Source organism: Pistacia vera, unplaced genomic scaffold, assembly GCF_008641045.1.
Source record: "Pistacia vera cultivar Batoury unplaced genomic scaffold, PisVer_v2 Contig180, whole genome shotgun sequence".
In the NCBI taxonomy this organism is placed as follows: domain Eukaryota; kingdom Viridiplantae; phylum Streptophyta; class Magnoliopsida; order Sapindales; family Anacardiaceae; genus Pistacia; species Pistacia vera.
The window spans coordinates 1,052,976-1,071,555 of NW_022195899.1; the positions used below are offsets into that span (position 1 = coordinate 1,052,976).

The window sequence follows — 18,580 nt, forward strand, 5'->3', positions numbered from 1 at the left end:
GGATTGCGAAGCAAAGAGCTTTGTGTGGAAGAATGTGATTTGTTGCTTCGGCTTGCCAAAAGAAATAGTCATGGACAACGACTCCCAATTTATTAGTTTCGACTTCCAAGACTTTTGCAGAATGTAGGAGATCAAACTAAGCTTCTCCATACTATGTTATCCCCAAGCAAATAGGCAAGCTGAGTCTGCAAATAAAACCATCCTCTAAACGTTGAAGAAGAGATTGCAAAAGGCAAAGTGAGCTTGGGCAGATGAGCTCACTGGGATGTTATGGTCCTACTGCACAACTGCGTGGTTGTCCATAAGAGAAACATCTTTTTTCTTGGCTTACGGTTCGGAAGCTGTTATTCCAGCAAAAGTGACGATCCCCTCGGCATGGCTCTAGTAGATGAATGAAAATACTAACGAGCAATAACTCTACAACAACCTTGACATCGCTGATGAACTAAGGGATTAAGCCCTTCTCCGCAATGCCATATACTAGCAAAAAATGGCTCGGCATTGCAACAAGCGTGTCCGAGCTAGAGTCTTCAAAGTTAGCGATAGGGTCTTGTGCCAAGTATTACAGAACACAAAAGTGTTAGGAGCGAGCAAACTCAACCCCACAGGGGAAGGCCCTTACAAAATCACCAAAGTTGTCAAGAAATGAGCCTATCAACTGCAAACACCGAAAGGCAAGAACATCACTAACAGTTGGAACACCACCCATTTAAAGGCTTACCATTTCTGATACTACTCGGCTCGACTCTATCATTTGCAGCACCTAGGAATTTTTACAATAGGGGATAGGGTGGGCCTGTCCACTCCCCCTAGTTCTGTTAAGACAATTTTTCTCCAATTGATATTGTTTTTTATCATTCAATAAATCAAGGTATTATTCAGTCATACAAAATTTTTTAAGCTCCAGTATTTTCGTTCTTAAGGTCCCAGCAAATTTCGACGGCGTTTAGACATTTTAACCTGAAGGGCACTCTCCGCAGGTCTATCAAGATTGTCAGTGGCTCATATCATAAGATCCTGTTTTTACAAGATTAATTGAAAATTTTACCGTTTACAGCTATCAAGATATTTGTGATAGAAAATTGAAATATGTTGTTTGAGTTATAGTGTGAATAGAGTGATTTGTCTATTTTATTGAAGATGGAAAGGAAAAAAAAAAAAAAAAATCAATGTCCATGGAACTATCAAGATGATTCCACTAAAGTTCCACCACAAATGAAGGAATTTGATTAAAAACCGCCATATGGAAAGGCTAGCATGAAAGTGACAAATAATAGCGACAAATCATATGCACTTCATTCTCATTGTCTATCATTTTGAATTTGTTGGTTTTGCCAAACATAAACAGTGAATATGAACAAGACGCATGAAATCGCATAATTAATTAGTTCTCTCAGTTTATTTTCACAAAGTTTGGTTAAGAGTTGTTTTTTATTTCTTAGAAGTTGTAGAATTGGACGAGAGTTTCACTTTTAAATTCAAGTTTCTACAATAAGTTTAATGATTAATGGCAGATTGTGATGTATGTTAGGCCATTGGTTGGTTTATGAATTAGGTTATAGGTATACATAGATTGATTGAGATTATTTAATCAATCTTGAAAAGTTTACGGTGTCGTTTAAAGAACATAATATATAACAAAATCAATCAAGTTCATTATTAATTTAACTTAAAGAGAAATAATCATATATGTCAAAGTTTGTCTCCAATAAGTTTTTTGTTATTTGATACGTGTCTCCTCTTGATGTGATGAAATTGAAAGCCCCATCAATGTAAAAATATATAATTATAGGATAAGTTATTAGTATTAATTATCAAATGGTAGCAAACTAGTTCATCTATTATCTATAATATAGGATGGATGATCAACTAGTTGAAACCAGTATTTATTTATAAATATCTCCATTTATTGTTGAGCCACAAATAATTAAAATCTCATGGAAAAATAATTAATAAATATCAATGAAATCTATCTATTATTGAATACCACAGTTACGAGGACAATAATCCCTTTTGGTATGACCCCGTTATGATTTTCTGAATTCATTTTTGTCTTATTTGCAATTAAATAATCATGCAGTAAATAACCTATGAAATTTATCTATACATTATTTGTCAGGAGGTTATATATATATATTCTTCAGAAAACTTTTCGGGGAAGCCATGGTACCTGTGAATTAAACAGTGCTGTTGAAGCTCACTTATAACCTCTTATCTTACATTATATTATATATAGAAGTAATTAATTTCTCATTTTCGATAAAGGGTAGTGTGTTTGAGAGTGCTTTTAGCATCACTAAGAAAGCTTTTATATAATTATTAAAAACACTTATCAGATTAAACACTTATTAGAGAAGCAAGCACATGATACTGATCAATGCTTTTATGAAAGTGCTTTCAAATTTCATTACTTTTCAAGTTGTATGTGATCATCATCTAGAGTTAACAATATATAGTTTCAGTTTCTTCTGACAAAGTAATCTATCATGCATATTACAACCATACATATCATCAGTACTTCTCGTAGAGGGTGTCCTTGATCCTTATATATATATATATAATAATAATAATAATAATAATAATAATAATAAAGCAAGAAACAAAAACTATGCCTCGCATGCATCTTACATATATTCGAAAAATTATTATGTATATAATTGTTTGCTTCTAGTCTCAACTATCTGTCATGAAAATGTCACTTAGAAATATTCAAGAAACTAAATGGTCACCACTAAAAAGAACAACTGGGTGATGGTTATCATCTAAATCNTCGTCAACATTATTTTTTAACCATTTTCTAGTGCTCTACACTCTGCTCATTTTCCAAGTTTCAGGTCTCTTTATCTTTTGATGGTGATATATTTGGTTTATTAGTTTTTCTTGACAAAACAAATCTATCTATCCATCTATTAAAATTTTCTTAAAAATGGTTTTAATGCTACCATAAATGTAATTATTATTTATTTTTAAAGAATTAATTAAATATTTTGAGGATGTATGATCATGAGTTGACACGCAATAGAAAGTCAGGAAAATTGGTGACAGAGTAACCCTATCGATTCGTTTTCTTTCCTATTTGGGATATTATCCCTTTTGGGGCCAAGATTGATTCAAATTGCCCAAAAATTTAGAGCATAAAGTGCAATTAGATTCCATCCCCAAGAAACAAAATCTTTCATTTCTCAATTAAAATAATCTATGGTTGACTTTATTTTTATTTTGATATTGCCAATTAATAAAAGCCATCCATTATAATAACGTAATTTGTCATCTATCAATTTCAGCCACTTGTGTATAATTGAGATTCTTTTATAATACCAAATTACCAATAAAATTAAATAAATTTCTGTGGCCATACAAAATAATTAAGTGGAGCCAAAACAAAACAAATTTGCCAACTATTAGTTGTCCCTCATAGAAATAAATGGCATTTAATCATACGATAATATATTTTTCAAGCAATGAAATTTGATTATTTTAACAAGATAAATCCCCTAGGCTTTGGTGAGATGTCAAATTCTCTTGATTATTGGTGACTAATGACTGACGAGCTAAACTTCCTCTTTTTATTTTATTTTATTTTTATTTTTCTTTTAATTTCCTCAGTGAATTGGACGGACTATCCAATTCATTTTTCCCTTTATCTCATTTACACTAAACAAAACTATTATTAATGAATAAAGATAGACTAACAAACAATTCTCACAAACTTCTCTCATTAATACTAATGTAACAAATTGTAATTAATCGGTTTGTATTTGATTAGATAGATCCATTATTGAACAGACAAAACCTATTACGAACTGATCAATTATAAATTGATACGTCGTGTTTGTAAAAAAAAATTAGTGAAAAAGGTTTGTAAGTGTAAATAATTGATTATTAATTGTAGACTTACCCCCAAAGCCTATTATGATTGACTGTGCTAACCAAAACTTGGGGCCAGTTTTGATTGAAAATGAAAGTGAGTGATGTTATTTAAGAAGTCTTACTAAATTTGTTTTTTAAGTCCCAATACCAATAATACTTAAACTGTGATCCAATAGATTTTGTCAACCACCAAACCAATCTTATGTTAATCGCTTTGGAGAGTTTTCAATCCAATTTTGCTCGAGTAATGCTACAGCCATTGAAGGTTGCGCACCGAATCTGTGCACCGAATGACGTAACAAAATTTTGACCGTTGATTCATTATCAGTTAATATTAATCAATGATCAGGATTTTGTCACGTCATTCGGTGCACAGATTCGGTGTGCAACCTTCGGTGGCTCTATCATTTTTTATTTTCCTCATAACAGACTGATCGGTTTGAATGGATTAATATGTATCTTGCGCACAGAAGCGACTTACCATATTCAAGAGACCGATACAAAATATAATAACTCTTAAGCTTAAACATAATGGCATCTCTCACTGGCCGACCAAAAGCAAAGCCTAAATATCAAGCTTTTCACTCAGAAAACAAGCAATTATGTCCTACATCCCTAAAACATACTTTAGAACAATGTTTTATGGTTCACAATATATCTTAACTACAACAAAGATGGTAATTTGTTTCTTTTTAGCTAATAGTATCATTCTTACCAACTTTATTACTGGGAACAGCCGAAAGTTACTCATTAACTTATGCAGTTATCAGAATAATTATCAATGGTCCTCACTCACAATAAGAGACCATCAACAATAGATTTCATTCATTACCACTTGCTTCCTCAGATGCACTCCCTGCATCTGCATAAATATGGGAGGAAAACAAAAGATAATTTACTTTTTCCCTTTTGAAAATGAAATCATCTGTATTCAACATTATGACAAGCAGCTAGCAAGTGATGCATACCTTCACCAACAGAAGGAGCACAAGGAGACTTTCTATATCGTGTTTGCTGTTGTGTGGGCTGAAACAAGACAAATATAAAGCTTCATAAGCAATCATGTAGATAAGTAATCTGTTTCATACTTGAAAGAAAGAAAGTTCATCATAAACAAGAAAAGAGCATAACAGTTGTTGAAGTACAATTAAATAAAACGAGCCACTGTTGTCTGAATTCCACAACATACTAATTATCATCTTAAGCATTACCAACAAAAGCCTCGAATTCAAAGGAGATTGGAAACATGCCAAGCATGAAAATTGATATATTTTATTAGAAGAACATAGACTGACATTATGTGAATACATTTTATTCTATATTTTTACTAAAAATGATTTTGGTTCAAAATTTGAAACCTATGTCTACACATATAAACACAAACTAGACAAAAACTAACCTACTTTTTGCAAGGGTCTGGACTGCTCAGATTATTGGTTCCCAACGACTTTGAGCGTATGCTCAATATGACTTGCGCGCTTTAAAATACTTGATTCCAAAGAAACCCAGAGCTTGTCCATAATTCTCTTTCTAAAAACTGAAATGAGTTCAATAGCAAGATTACTCACTTTCCATTTAAAGCATCCACTATAGTAGAAAGCGAACTTTTTATTTTTTTAGGTCCTTCATTAGCATACAAATATATTTGAAAATATGTCCTTGATTTACTAAAGGAGACTAGAAATGATTAGCTGTATACCATCAGACACACACATTGAGGTCTATCATAGAGGGAAATCCTGTAGAAGAAGGTACTAGAAGTTGGTAGGCAAATTGATCTAAATATCCCATACAAGACCAAATATAGTCTATGTAGTAAGTGTGGTACGTTAATTTATGCACTCAGCACTTGAATGCCACACATGGAAGCAATTCAAAGAATTTTCAGGCATTCAAAAAGCTACTCCTGGGAAACACCTTTTGTTCTCTAAGAGTGGTCATCTCCAAGTAAAATCCTAACCATGCAGAAGAAAGTGCATTTGTATGTTTGCATTTTTCTTTGAAGAAATCAACAAAGGAGAAATAATTCCTACAATCTTCTCTTCTTTTATTAGTACAATATACTAGATCCTTAAAATTATTTATATACTTTGAGATTGGGATTAGCAATAATCAATTTTAGCTAGATGACTGACATTAATCAGCAGTAGGCTGAAAGTAGCAAACTTAGTTCCTTATTCACATTCCATTCTAGTATTCTGGGACAGAGTACAAGTAACTGACTGCCAATTTGCAACAGTAAAAGTATCATCTTTTGGTATCATCTTTCAACATATGTAAACCAATCAACTACTTCATTGTTCTGGATTGTCTAGAGAAAAAACTAATGTCATCAAATATTCATTTAAACGTTTAAGTCATAACCCAATACCTGCAATTTTGGCCGAAGGGCTTCAAGGGGTCCTTTTGGCTTCGAACCACCTTGCTGCTATTCGAAAGTATTAAAATTATCAGGCAACTAACTTAACGCATAACATCCAGCAAAAACAAGCTAAACATGGACAGGGGAAGAACCAACATAAAGTACCTTTCCAAGTGCCCAATCAGCTGAATCAAAATAAGCGCGCTCATGGTCCTAACACCAAGTTAAATCTTTAGTTAAGAACAACACAACCCAACATCTTTTTCTTAAAATATAAAATAGCAAATTCTTAATAAAAAATCACCTTAGAGATGAGTGGGGGTTTCTTGGGAATGATCCCTCCATACTTTTTTTTAACAACTGCCTCCTACAAAAGCAAAAAGTTAAAATGACACAATCAGGCAACTCGTATTAACAAATTATACCAGCATGCACATTCAAATATTCAACTAAATCAAACATGTAAAGTACAAGATCTAAACAAAACCTCCTCTTGAGACGATGGCATAGACTTCTGAGACTTCTCAGGGGCACTCCCATCCACCATTTCTTGATCTTTTACATCTTCTGTGCCCGACATAATGCCGCCCAAACAAACAGCGAATGAAATTGCACAACACTTGTTTGTCACAACCACACAAAACTCAGTTATTCATCAATTAAACCATACAGCAATAGGCACCATAAAATCAAATCATCTCAAGACAAAACTTAGTTGACTTGACACGTAATAAGAATAAGCGGATAATCTCCAGAAACGTTAGAACATTCAATCTAATATTCAAAACCAGATTAATCTGTAATTGCTAAAAAGAGAGAGAGATCTAAGTAAAGAAAACAATTTAATATTATAAAAAAAGAGGAGTGAATCGTAATTTTCTAACCAGAAGAACAATGCAAAAACAAGATATAGCTAGTTTTTCAACAAATTAAACCACGAAACGAAAAGAAAATGACGGTAAATTTCATTTACCTCCAATGAGATTTGGTACGGTCACAGTGAGATTTCCCGAAATTTGGAAATAAGAAGGTAATGGGATCTTCCTGTAATTAATCAAATGGAATTTTTTGACAAAGAAGCTGATCTCAAATGAAGCATTCAAGAATTAATAATGAATCAATGACAATTAGTATTACAAAACTGCTTCGTACCGTTAAAAAGCACATCAAGATCAAGATCAAGATCGCGTACTTATATTCAAAGAAACAATTGCCAATAAATAAATTTGACACATACCGGGTAGGAACCAAATGATTATAAATCAACTAGTGTCAGAAGCCTAGCTAAGAAATAAAAGGAGGTAAAATGGGGTACCTCATTGGATATGATTTTGAGAATAACATAAACAACTAAACGACAAGTCGGTCGTTCAACAAGTGTGAAGCATGAATCCTAATTTGCTTTTGGGTCGGGTCACGGGTTTATGCATTTGCATCTCCAATAAAAGAGACTTCATACAAAGACCAAAGTGAAGGGGAGATTTTCTGAGTCAATAGTATAAAATAAATAGCATTTTTAAGTTAAAGTTATATTTATTTCATTTCAGAGTTTGTTAAAAGATAATATCTTTACCCATGGGCCATGGAAGCTCTATGATTATAAGACCAGAATATAAAACAATGATAATCTTCAATTAAAGTGGCAAATGTTTTCATATTGAGTTTGAAAAAGGAGTTTAGTTACCATATTGAAGAGACATATATAAATGAGGTAGCTCCAATTTTTATTGTTTAAATTTTTAAAGCTAGTTTTTAAGAGGAAACTTTAAGGGAAATTAGTTATTAATTAACAACTAAAAGTCTACTAGCATAAGCAAGTATCAACACTGAGTTGGAATTAAAAAATCAAGTATTAGTAAGTCCCACGTATAATTAATTTCAATAAACAAAGCTCCTTACATTGAAGATGTGAAATAACATTTACAAAATTTGGATGCAAGGATCAGTCTTCGATACTTTCTATTTTCGGCCAACCTTGATCAGCCTGTGACTTCACAAACTCAGCCAAAAGCTTAATCTCTTCATCTTGCAAACGTGCTCCAAATGTACATTGTCCCCTTGGTGTGCAATTCTCCCCAAAACCCTGCATCTCTCACCGTTAACCAAGTAAAACATTAATAGGAAAAATGTAAGTTTGGAAAGAAAACTTACAGGCATTCTTCCTTTGCCAAAGTATGTTACACGGTATATCTCCTCTTCTGTGTCAACTCCATTTCTGCACACGCAGCTTTTTTGATCACTTCTTGGGGATCATTACAGACTATGGTTTAGAGAATGCATAGTCACCCAAGTAAGTCCTTAACCCAACTGACCAGTTATTTAGTAGTATTTTTGCAACATTACACCAGTTTTGAGACTTTATTGGTTTATATTTTGAATGTTTGAAAAAAAAAATAAAGTTATTTTTCCTCGTTGCTCGTTATGCTTCTATATTTCCCAAAGTTTATTTGTTATGATTGTATAGATTTTTTCTCATTGATTGAGCTTTATCACAGAATATGTTAAAACAAACAAAGAATCGAGTGAAATTGTGGCTTGTCACCTTTGTAGATCTTTAATAAAGAGGGTTGCACCCTGACAAGAAGAAAGTTATAGATTAGAGAAGAAGCTAAAATGAAGATGGTTATATGGAATGTATGGGTTGAGAAAGACTCACTGGTTGAATTACGTTTCCGCCTGCATCATGGCATCCAATGCAAGCTTGACTGAACAATCTGGCCCCTCTTTGTATATCAATGGTTTGCCCAAGTGATACTGCAAAACGTAAGAAGTCAAGGATACAAGGTAAACACGAATTCTAAACTATAAAAGTCACATACTTCTGGATGTTCGATGACATAAAAGTGTTTGTTTCAATGAACTCTATTTTGGCAAATAAGAAGGACATGATGAAACGGAACTGTTAAATAGACAACAAAAATTAATGATAATTTTATTCCCTTAGTGCACCAAAAAATTCTAAACAAATTCCAGCCAACTTTACAGATAAAATATGATATTCCAGAAAAATCTAAATCATAATTAAGTTTTTCTTTCCATGGAAAAATGTTTCAGCAACCATTTTTTTTTTTTTTTTTTTTTAATCAATAGAGGCATTTGCAAATTAGATGAATCAATAAGAAAAGGAATTTCCAGGGTAGAGCAGCAGGTGCAGCTGCTTTTTGCTTCATCATGTGGTATACGATTAAGATAAACTTTCTTTTACGAAAAGTAATAGGTAAAGAGCATAGTGGAAACAGGATGATCATCATAAAATGTATTGTTACCAATCAAACCAGTTTGGAACACACACCTGGTAGAGGAGAAAGAAAAAGTTATACCATCAGCAAACTAACTTGTCATTGAAACTAATGTTACTATCAGCAGCAACAACAAATAATTCTCATATAAACATTTAGGGGGAAAAAGACACAATATCATGCAAATATGCACCTCTTTTCTCTATGTTTAAATTTGATACCATTAATAAAATTTTCTTATTATTTCTCAAGAAAACATGTAAGACTTGCTGCATATAAATGTGTTCTTCTATCTGCAGCATTTCTAGAAATCTCACAATACTCTTCAAAGTGACCAAGAGGTAGTCATGGATTCAACCAATTGCCATAATGGTATGAACAACACTTGACACTACAAGCTTGGTCCTTGATGTTGTCTATATCATTTGCCAACAATGTACAACCCAAACGTAAGAACATGATATTGCATAATTCAGAATTGGTTATCTTGTGATTCATTGTCATAATTTCTTAAGGTGAAGACTAGAAACACAGCAAATGAATAAAGAAATTTATTTAACATTTTATTACAACATAGTTAGAGATGTTGGAGTAATCTAAAAAGATTTTCAGTATAAAAAGAAAGGATAATAATATCCTAATGTAGTGAATTAGAGAATGGTGAACATGATGGGTTAATAATGCAATTGTCTTCATTATAATTTCTTATCCAGTTTTGATGTGTTTTTGGACATAGATTGCAAATTGATAACCACATTTAAGCATTAAAAACGAAATCATTATTGAACCCGTGAATGGGGTGTTTTTTACCTGGATCGTTGACGAGAGGAGACAAGATTACAAGTGCAGCCATTAAAGGTGGAGCCAAGCTCTTCACAAACTTAACTTGTTTATTCAGCAAAGGAGCTGGGTGGCTCTGTATTTCTCCTCCTCCTCCTCCTTTCTCATTTCCCTGTGTTTAGAACCCTTTTAATTTGACAAAAATTTCCACATACAGATAAAAGTAAAGAGAGGGGATAGAGTTAGAGAAGGCCTTCACCTTGGTTGCGAGACGAAATTTTGTATTTATACAACAAGATGCCATGGAAAGAAGCGGCATTTCTGTTCTTGTACCTGTGAGAGTTGAGAGTCGCACAGTAAGATAAAGTGTTCAACGGAAAATAGCCTGGCTGTGGTACGGCATCTCATATATTTTTGTAACGTCACGGTGACAAATTTATCAATTTCGCAAAAAGCAAGGGAAATTATTGATAATTAGTTAATTTATTATATGACACGTCAAATTTCTATTGGTCAGAGGATAAACTAACTTAAATTTGGGAACAGCGTAAACCTTCTGTTAACTCAATAATTTGGAATAAAATAATAATCCCTTCAATTTCATCTTCTTCACGTTTTGTTTTTAAGAAAGTCTACCAAATCCTCCTAATTATTCAATCTTCTCACTCGACCTGATTACCAAATTTTCATTCTGTCGAATAATATTTTTAATCAACAGAATTTGATTCGCCATGGCCGTCTTATTGGAGGACGTAGTGCAATCAGTGGAGCTATGGCTGAGGCTGATGAGGACGAAACCGCAACCCTACGTTGACCCGAATCTTGACCCGGTTTTGCTCGTTCCAGGTATTGCCGGTTCCATTTTGAAGGCCGTGGATGGTACTAATGGGACAGATGAGCGGGTTTGGGTTCGGATTATTGGGGCCGATTACAAGTTTCGGACGAAGCTTTGGTCAAAATTCGATCCTTCTTCTGGTAAATAGTTTGTCTTATATCTTTTTAAAATCGTTTTTCAATGTTGATTGTGAGTTCAAGTTTATTGTATCCAAATTGAATTAAGAAAAAGCTGAAAAATAGAGGAAAACCATATTTGCTTGTAAATTGAAAGTGCCGGGTGCAAAGTCTAAATGCTGGAACCGTCGAATCACTAGTTGATAGCTATATGATAGAGTAATACTTATGAGATTTATATACACCAAGCCTCATATTTGGTATCCTCCTATCAATTGCTCAGTTTCCCATTACAATAATTTCCAAGTTATGATAGTGGTGCCTGCGCACTTCTTTGCAAATATTTAAAATGCATAAGATTCGTTACTCAAACTCAAATCACCTGAAAGATTGATAGCAACTTATTTCCTCCCCGGAGATGCAAAACTGCTTTGCAGTTGTGTTTTAATCATTTTTACTGTAAATAATGATAACTGTAATAAAAAATAGAACAGTGTAAGGGGTGGTGCCATGTGCCTAGTATGAGTTTAAGCATGTAGTCAAATTGTTTAGATTTGTCTTTTTGTCGGGTTGAATCATATAAGGGTTTCCATGTGCTGAGTGCTCAATAAGAGGTCAAACATGTGGTTGTTCAGCTTTGTACTTCAGTCTATACTTTAATGTAGTAGCTAGTGATTTTTCAGTATACTGTTCAGAGTTGAAATCAAACTACTGTATCTCAAATTTCAATCTTGTCCTGGAAAATAGCCTGAATCTACAGGATCTTTAGATTCAGAAGAAATAAACCCGTAGGGAACTGAGGTTAAATCATGTTGTGCTTCATAGACCTATTCCATCTTTTCTGTTGTGATTCAATTGCGTAATCCATGCAACCCTCTCATAATTCCAATTCACAAGAGGGCTACTATCACCAGCAGTTGATATGTGGTCTGTTTTAGAAGACTGTATTTGTGCTTTCAATTTCTGATTAGATTCTTTGGATGCTTCATTAGATCTCTGCAATCACTTGTCTGTGCTATTTAATTTATGATTTGTTCTCTTGTTAGTTTTTACTGATAAGGTATAAAATATTCCGTTGCTTATATGTTATTGATGTGAAACAGGTCAAACTGTGTCTCTAGATCCAAATACAAGTGTTATGGTTCCTGAAGATAGATATGGATTGTATGCGATTGACGTCTTAGATCCTGACCTGGTATGTCTTTACTTTGCATGTGAATTTTAGGAAATAGCAAATTCAAGCACAAATTGAGGTTAAAATTTAAAAGTTAATGACAATTAAAAATAAAAAATAGAATGGTCTAATTTAAATAAGAGGTAAATGGTCACGAATTGCACTTGTTCCACCTAAACTTGGTTTACTCTCGTTTTAGTGTCCATACTAATTAGATTTCCTGCCTGCAATTCTATATATAAATAATTTTTGTTGATAGGATGCCTACACTTAACTCCTTGGTAGCTCGTTCTCGCCTCATAGCTAGGTTGTTTCACTTTATCTTAGATGCCAAATAACTAGTTAAATGAGTTTCAATGAGCGCAGCTTGGAGTTTGTTGCTAGTTTCTCTGTCTGGCTTCACTGGGGCCCATTAATACCTTTATGTCTCTTTGCTCACACTTAAAACCGCTGGTCTTTTCTTTCCTTGATTGTTTTTGATCTGCATGCTATTGCTCTGAAAGCATTAACGGCACATGGGGAAACTAACTGAGATGAAAGTGAAGTTAGCTTATGGAGCAGAATATCCAGCTCCAAATATCATATTTACAACTAAAAAGTCTTTAATGTACATCTATGAAGGGTATCCAATTAGTGTTATTGTACATCACATACGCGCTTTTTCTTTTTTTTTTTTTTTTTCTTCTTGAGACAAACTTATGGCCACTAAAATGCAATGTGGCCACTAAAATGCAATGAATAAAATTTAACTGTTTTTTGGTAGAAATGTGTCATCACATTTTTATTGGAGATTGAATTAGGATGACCAATAATGAAATGATAGATTCCAATTCATTTTTGGTTCAATGCAGATAATTGGACGTGATTGTGTTTATTATTTCCATGACATGATCGTGGAAATGATCAAATGGGGTTTTCAAGAGGGGAAGACCCTTTTTGGATTTGGCTATGATTTCCGCCAAAGTAACAGGTATCCTCTAAAAATTTAATTTTGTTGATGCTACTTTACTTATGACTTTAGTAGTAGAACTTTTTCAAGGTACAAATTTTTCTGGGTCATGTATTTTCTTATGAGTTGTCATACCTATTAGACAATGAATGGCACCTACCTCCTCACCCCCTTAAAGGGAAACTGGAAAAGATTAGATGTGCTTGTTAATGTTCTCATAATTCCTGCATGTTTATTATGTTTCTTGTGAAGTTTGAAGATGGCTCCTTGCTTGTGAAAATTATAAGATTATCAGTTCTTTGAGTGAAATGGAAAGGGTGTAATATTTAATCGGACATGTATACAGTCTATTGATTTAATGATGTAAAACAATTCATCCTTATTGCATTGCAACTTCATTCCTTGGTAGTGACGTTGATCTTACATTTATCGTTACTGGAAGAAGATGGAAAAATTATTGACTTTTACAATATTCACATGTTTTTGAAAATGGAATACATAAATAAAATCAATGTTCTCAATTTTCTTTGGTACAGAGTACTTTGTGCTATATCAGCATTTCCATCTATTTCTTGTTACTCCTTTTTCCTTATAGAGGGTGTTGCTTGAGTCTTGACTTTAGATCTTATATTCCTTCGATGAGTTTTACCATAGTCAATAGAGTTGGGCTAGTTTTTAGGACATTCATATGTATACTCTCAAAGGTGTATTTAATGTATTTATTAATTGGTATTTTTTTGATAGAAGCAAAACTAATAAAATCAATTGATTTCATTATTAAATGGTTGTCTATGAATATAGTAGAGCAGCTCATATTTGCATCAATGAGATTGATGATAGCTACCTGATGAACGAAGATATTTCTCTATTCTGAGACTATAAGGGGGTTTTGAAATGTTTCTGCTCCCTTTGTTTTTCAGGTTGCCAGGAACATTGGAGCGATTTGCTGCAAAATTGGAATCAGTGTATAATGTTTCTGGAGGGAAAAAGATAAATATCATAAGTCATTCTATGGGGGGTCTCCTAGTGAAATGTTTTATGTCTCTGCACAGTGATGTAAGAGTTATTATTCCTTCTGTCTTCCCTCTCCCCATTCCCAGTTTGAATTCACATCTGATTGTTCATGTTGCTTTCTTTTGGTACAATTTAATCAATTTGGTAATGTTGCTTTTCCTTTGGCTCAGATTTTTGAGAAATATGTGAAGAATTGGATTGCAATTGCTGCACCATTTCAAGGTAAGTGATTTTGGATTGTAGTCAACTTGGGCACAACAGGGATAAGCAGCTTTTGAGAGACTGAATCTTTTACTGCCCTGAAAATTTTTGCCTCTAAGAATTTTATTTTGTTGAAGTTTCCAAATGAAAAGGAAGAAAAGGAAAGTCAAAACATATGATATTATCTTTTACTGGGGAAATGTGTGACATCATTATTTTCACTTTTCTCGTCCATAACACAAAGTTGCCAAAATGTAGGAAGTGGGAAAATAAAATTGAATTAGGGAGCCTTGCATGTGATGCTACCCCTAGCTTTAATTTTGTTTCAATTGCAAGATTATAGGATCATCATATGCTTTTAAATCATCATTAAATTTGTATGTTTTATAAGGCCTATCATTGTTTATTCATGTGAACAAAATTCTATATCTTGAAATAGGGCTTATAGCATACTTATGTGGAAGGAGCAATATCTGAACTGTTCTTTTGGATACTTGTTTCGTTAAATTATGTGCAATTTCATTATAATAGTTTGTTCCTCATATTTCCATTAGCTAATCAAGCAATTTGGGGTCGTAGGTTAGATTGAACTAAAAATACTTGGAAACTTGGAGACAGTGGATTCTTTTGTTGGTTTCTATTTCTATCTCTTTGTGCGTACAAGTTAGGAAAGTTAACCTGAAATTGACTTTGGATATGTGATTTAAAATTGTCTAACAGGTGCACCTGGGTATATTACTTCTACTTTTCTTAATGGAATGTCATTTGTCGAAGGTTGGGAACAGAACTTTTTTATATCAAAATGGAGCATGCACCAACTGGTATGACTACATAAGTTTGGCAATTTGAATATCAATTTCGTTTAAAGTTTTATTTTTATTTTTATACTGTTGTCGTTAAGATTAATTTATGTATATTGACAATGTCTCAGTTGATTGAATGTCCATCAATATATGAACTGATGGCTTGTCGGAAATTTCAATGGCAACACAATCCTCTTCTGGAAATCTGGAGAGAGAAGCAAGATGATGATGGAAATTCTCGGATTATTCTTGAGTCTTATCCCCAAACAGACAGTACAGAAATTTTTAAGGAAGCTCTCTCAAGGAATACGGTAAGCTATGGACTGTTTTTGGGTGAAATCGGATCTTAGAAACTTTTGATAGTTTTAACTCGAAAGTTTTACTGAAGATAAATGTTCCAGTGAAATTTAAAAATCTTCCACCATGTAAGGACGATAGAGTGTCATTATGCTCCCGAAATTATGTTTATTTTTTGTTTTCATAAATGACAATTGAACTTCATAATGTACACTCCAACATTTTGTTTTGTCTTTAAAAAATATTTGACTTCAACTATGGTAGTTGAAAAATCTTGTTCCTAAGTAGCAAATTTAACCCTGACCCTTTGTAAGAGGATTAGGTTATGTACTTTATATGGCTTGATTATATCAATATGCATGTATTTGATGGTTTCAGGTGGATTATGATGGAATGACTATTCCTCTACCTTTCAATATGGAGATTTTGAAATGGGCTAATGAAACACGCAAGATTTTGTTGCATGCGAAGGTTCCTCCCAAAGTTAAATTCTACAACATATATGGGATCAATCTTGAGACACCTCATAGTGTTTGGTATGATTTTTATTTTAAATGTTCCATCAACAGTTAAGCTAGAAATATGTAGCATTATGTTGAAGATTAAGAACATAAGAATTTTTGCTACTTCTAGGTGGGTTTGCCTTCTTTAATTTTACATTTACTATGCAGTTATGGAAGTGAGGATGCACCTGTCACAGATTTATCAGAACTAAGATTTCTCCAGGTCATTGTCCTCTAAATATTCCTTCTCATGTTATGTAGTGTTACTAGTGTAATTTCTGAAGTTAATATGTAACAGGTGTTATATATGCAATAGTTTTCTCCTCTTTTAATTTTTTTCTTAATGTCTTATCGGTATGTAATGAATTTTTGCTTTCAGTGATGTATTGTTTGCAAAATTTCATATATCTTTGTATAATTGCAGGCTAAATATGTATGTATTGATGGCGATGGGACTGTTCCAACTGAATCAGCCAAGGTTTGCTAGCTTCCATGTCAACGATTCTTTCTGATGTTCTAATCTACCATATTAATTATGCTATGAATAATTAACATTTCCTGTGCAGCCTTGACTGCTGATTTGCTCTTTTTTTAAAAAAAAAATTATTAATACTATATAAAAGATTGAAATTATCTTCTGATTACCATGCAATTAGGGGTAGCTGCTAGGAATGCTAATTGTTATTATTCTCTGATGGTGTTGGACATTTCTATAGTATGCAAATGAATTATAATAAAATTAGATTTTATGATGAGGGAAATTATGTACGTTTTGGGTATAAATAAGTGTAATATACAGGGTTGAGACTAGTAATAAGCTGGATTCAACTTTCTTAAGTGATAATTGTTGGAGAAAATGGACAATATGATTATGTGTAATTTAGACAGTTGACATGATTGTTACTGTTACAAGAATAGTGAAAATTAAAAATGGAAGCTGTCATTTGATTCTTATAATAAGACTAAGTGACAAAATCAGGCTGCTTCTTTGGTTACTGATGCCATGATCTTCTATGTGCGCATATATATGTGCTCTTGTGGCATGTGTACTTTCAAGTGTGTTTTTTTTTTCTTGTCCCTGAACTGACAACTCATCTGTGATTGTAAATCTTCTGTTACTTTCAGGCAGATGGGCTGAATGCAGAAGCAAGGGTTGGAGTCCCAGGTGAGCATCGGGGAATTCTATGTGATCATCATGTTTTTAGGATTCTCAAGCATTGGCTAAAAGCTGGTGACCCTGATCCTTACTACAACCCAATAAACGATTATGTTATTCTGCCTACTGCTTTTGAAATTGAAACGCACAAAAAGAAAGGATTAGAAGTTACTTCACTAAAAGAGGAATGGGAAATCGTCTCAGAAGTCCAAGATGACTGTGACAATATCAATATCTCCTGTGGTAAACCTCTAGAGAGCTCAATATTTATTTCCCATTCAGGTTATAATCAATCTTCACCGGCAGAAGCACATGCAACTGTTACTATTCGTCCTCAGAATGAGGGCAAGCAGCATGTTGAACTAAATGCCGTAAGTGTGTCTGTTGATGCTTGAGTTGTTTGTACCAACAACGAGAGTGACATGTTGCTGTATATATGTATATGTGCTAAAAAATTGTATGTTTTGTATATAAGAGCCGATCCTATGGTCTTGTTTGGTGGTATGATGTATATATAATTTATACACAATAGCTTTAAATAAAAATAATATTTGTTGAACTTTGTTATCATCGGTTAAAGGTCGGTGGTTTCAGTTATTGAACAATTGTTGAAACCAATAAGGCAATAATGTTCCGACTCCTAACAAAATTGTGATAACTTTTTATATGTTTGAAAAGAATGCTTAGGGTTTTAAAATAATTATTTTTACAAAAACATTTTAAAGAAGGTTATTTTTATAAAAGTTTAGGGTTCGAAAATTAGCTATTTTAGATAAAAAAAAAATTATTTAGTTTTTGGAAAATGGTTATTTTTTAAAAAAGTATAGGATTTCAAGAATAGTTATATTTGTAAAATAATTTAGAGTTCTGGGAATGACTATTTTTGTAAGAATATTTAGGGTTTTAGAATTTTTTTTTTTTTTGTTTGTTTAAAAACAAAAATAATTGTTAAAGATCAGTTATGGAAATCCTAAAATTTTGTTAAAAGACCATTATTGAAACCCTAAATTTTTCTTAAAAAACCATTATGGAAACTCTAAAATTTTGGTTAAAAACTATTATCAAAACCCTAAAATTTTGTTAAAAAACCATAATGGAAACCCTAAAATTTTGTTAAAAAACCATTATCGAAACCTTTGTTGTAAAAACATTGGCGGCCATCCACCGCCTTTACTTCTCATTTTGGTCCCTTGTTATTTACTTTATTTATTTTACCTCTCTTGAGTTACTACTAAATAGCACTACTAAATTATAACACGTTATCAGCACGAAAAGCTTAAC

At 33.0% G+C, this 18,580-nt stretch overlaps 3 protein-coding genes across 9 annotated transcripts; 1 reads left to right on the plus strand and 2 right to left on the minus strand.

Annotated features, from left to right (window-relative positions):
* Window positions 1-4,353: 4,353 nt before the first annotated feature.
* LOC116126584 lies at window positions 4,354-7,673 on the minus strand. 7 transcript variants are annotated; one of them, XR_004127502.1, is made up of 9 exons: window positions 7,385-7,538; window positions 7,206-7,276; window positions 6,720-6,816; window positions 6,537-6,599; window positions 6,398-6,445; window positions 6,242-6,295; window positions 5,274-5,407; window positions 4,839-4,896; window positions 4,354-4,732 (listed from the first exon to the last, which is right to left on the minus strand). XR_004127502.1 is itself a non-coding variant. In XM_031412263.1 (8 exons), the coding sequence occupies exons 3-8, from the start codon at window positions 6,810-6,812 to the stop codon at window positions 4,692-4,694; spliced, it is 360 nt and encodes a 119-aa protein (XP_031268123.1). In that variant the 5' UTR covers window positions 6,813-6,851; window positions 7,206-7,276; window positions 7,548-7,673; the 3' UTR covers window positions 4,354-4,691. The 7 variants fall into 7 exon arrangements, 5 of the variants coding, with proteins under 5 accessions (XP_031268123.1, XP_031268121.1, XP_031268120.1 ...); XR_004127501.1 differs by having other exon boundaries at window positions 6,242-6,298; XM_031412263.1 differs by lacking the exons at window positions 5,274-5,407; window positions 7,385-7,538 and adding an exon at window positions 7,548-7,673 and having other exon boundaries at window positions 6,242-6,298; window positions 6,720-6,851.
* A 395-nt stretch (window positions 7,674-8,068) lies between these two features.
* On the minus strand, window positions 8,069-10,648 carry LOC116126595 (cytochrome c6, chloroplastic-like). The gene is made up of 6 exons (XM_031412273.1): window positions 10,511-10,648; window positions 10,282-10,423; window positions 8,889-8,986; window positions 8,775-8,806; window positions 8,384-8,447; window positions 8,069-8,315 (listed from the first exon to the last, which is right to left on the minus strand). The coding sequence occupies exons 1-6, from the start codon at window positions 10,568-10,570 to the stop codon at window positions 8,175-8,177; spliced, it is 537 nt and encodes a 178-aa protein (XP_031268133.1). The 5' UTR covers window positions 10,571-10,648; the 3' UTR covers window positions 8,069-8,174.
* Window positions 10,649-10,845: 197 nt separating this feature from the next.
* LOC116126560 (lecithin-cholesterol acyltransferase-like 4) lies at window positions 10,846-17,859 on the plus strand. Its single transcript, XM_031412232.1, has 11 exons — window positions 10,846-11,226; window positions 12,306-12,397; window positions 13,228-13,346; window positions 14,246-14,381; window positions 14,510-14,561; window positions 15,261-15,361; window positions 15,472-15,654; window positions 16,019-16,176; window positions 16,312-16,366; window positions 16,568-16,621; window positions 17,269-17,859. Exons 1-11 carry the CDS (start codon window positions 10,983-10,985, stop codon window positions 17,692-17,694), a joined length of 1,620 nt encoding a protein of 539 aa, XP_031268092.1. The 5' UTR covers window positions 10,846-10,982; the 3' UTR covers window positions 17,695-17,859.
* The last annotated feature ends 721 nt before the right edge of the window (window positions 17,860-18,580 follow it).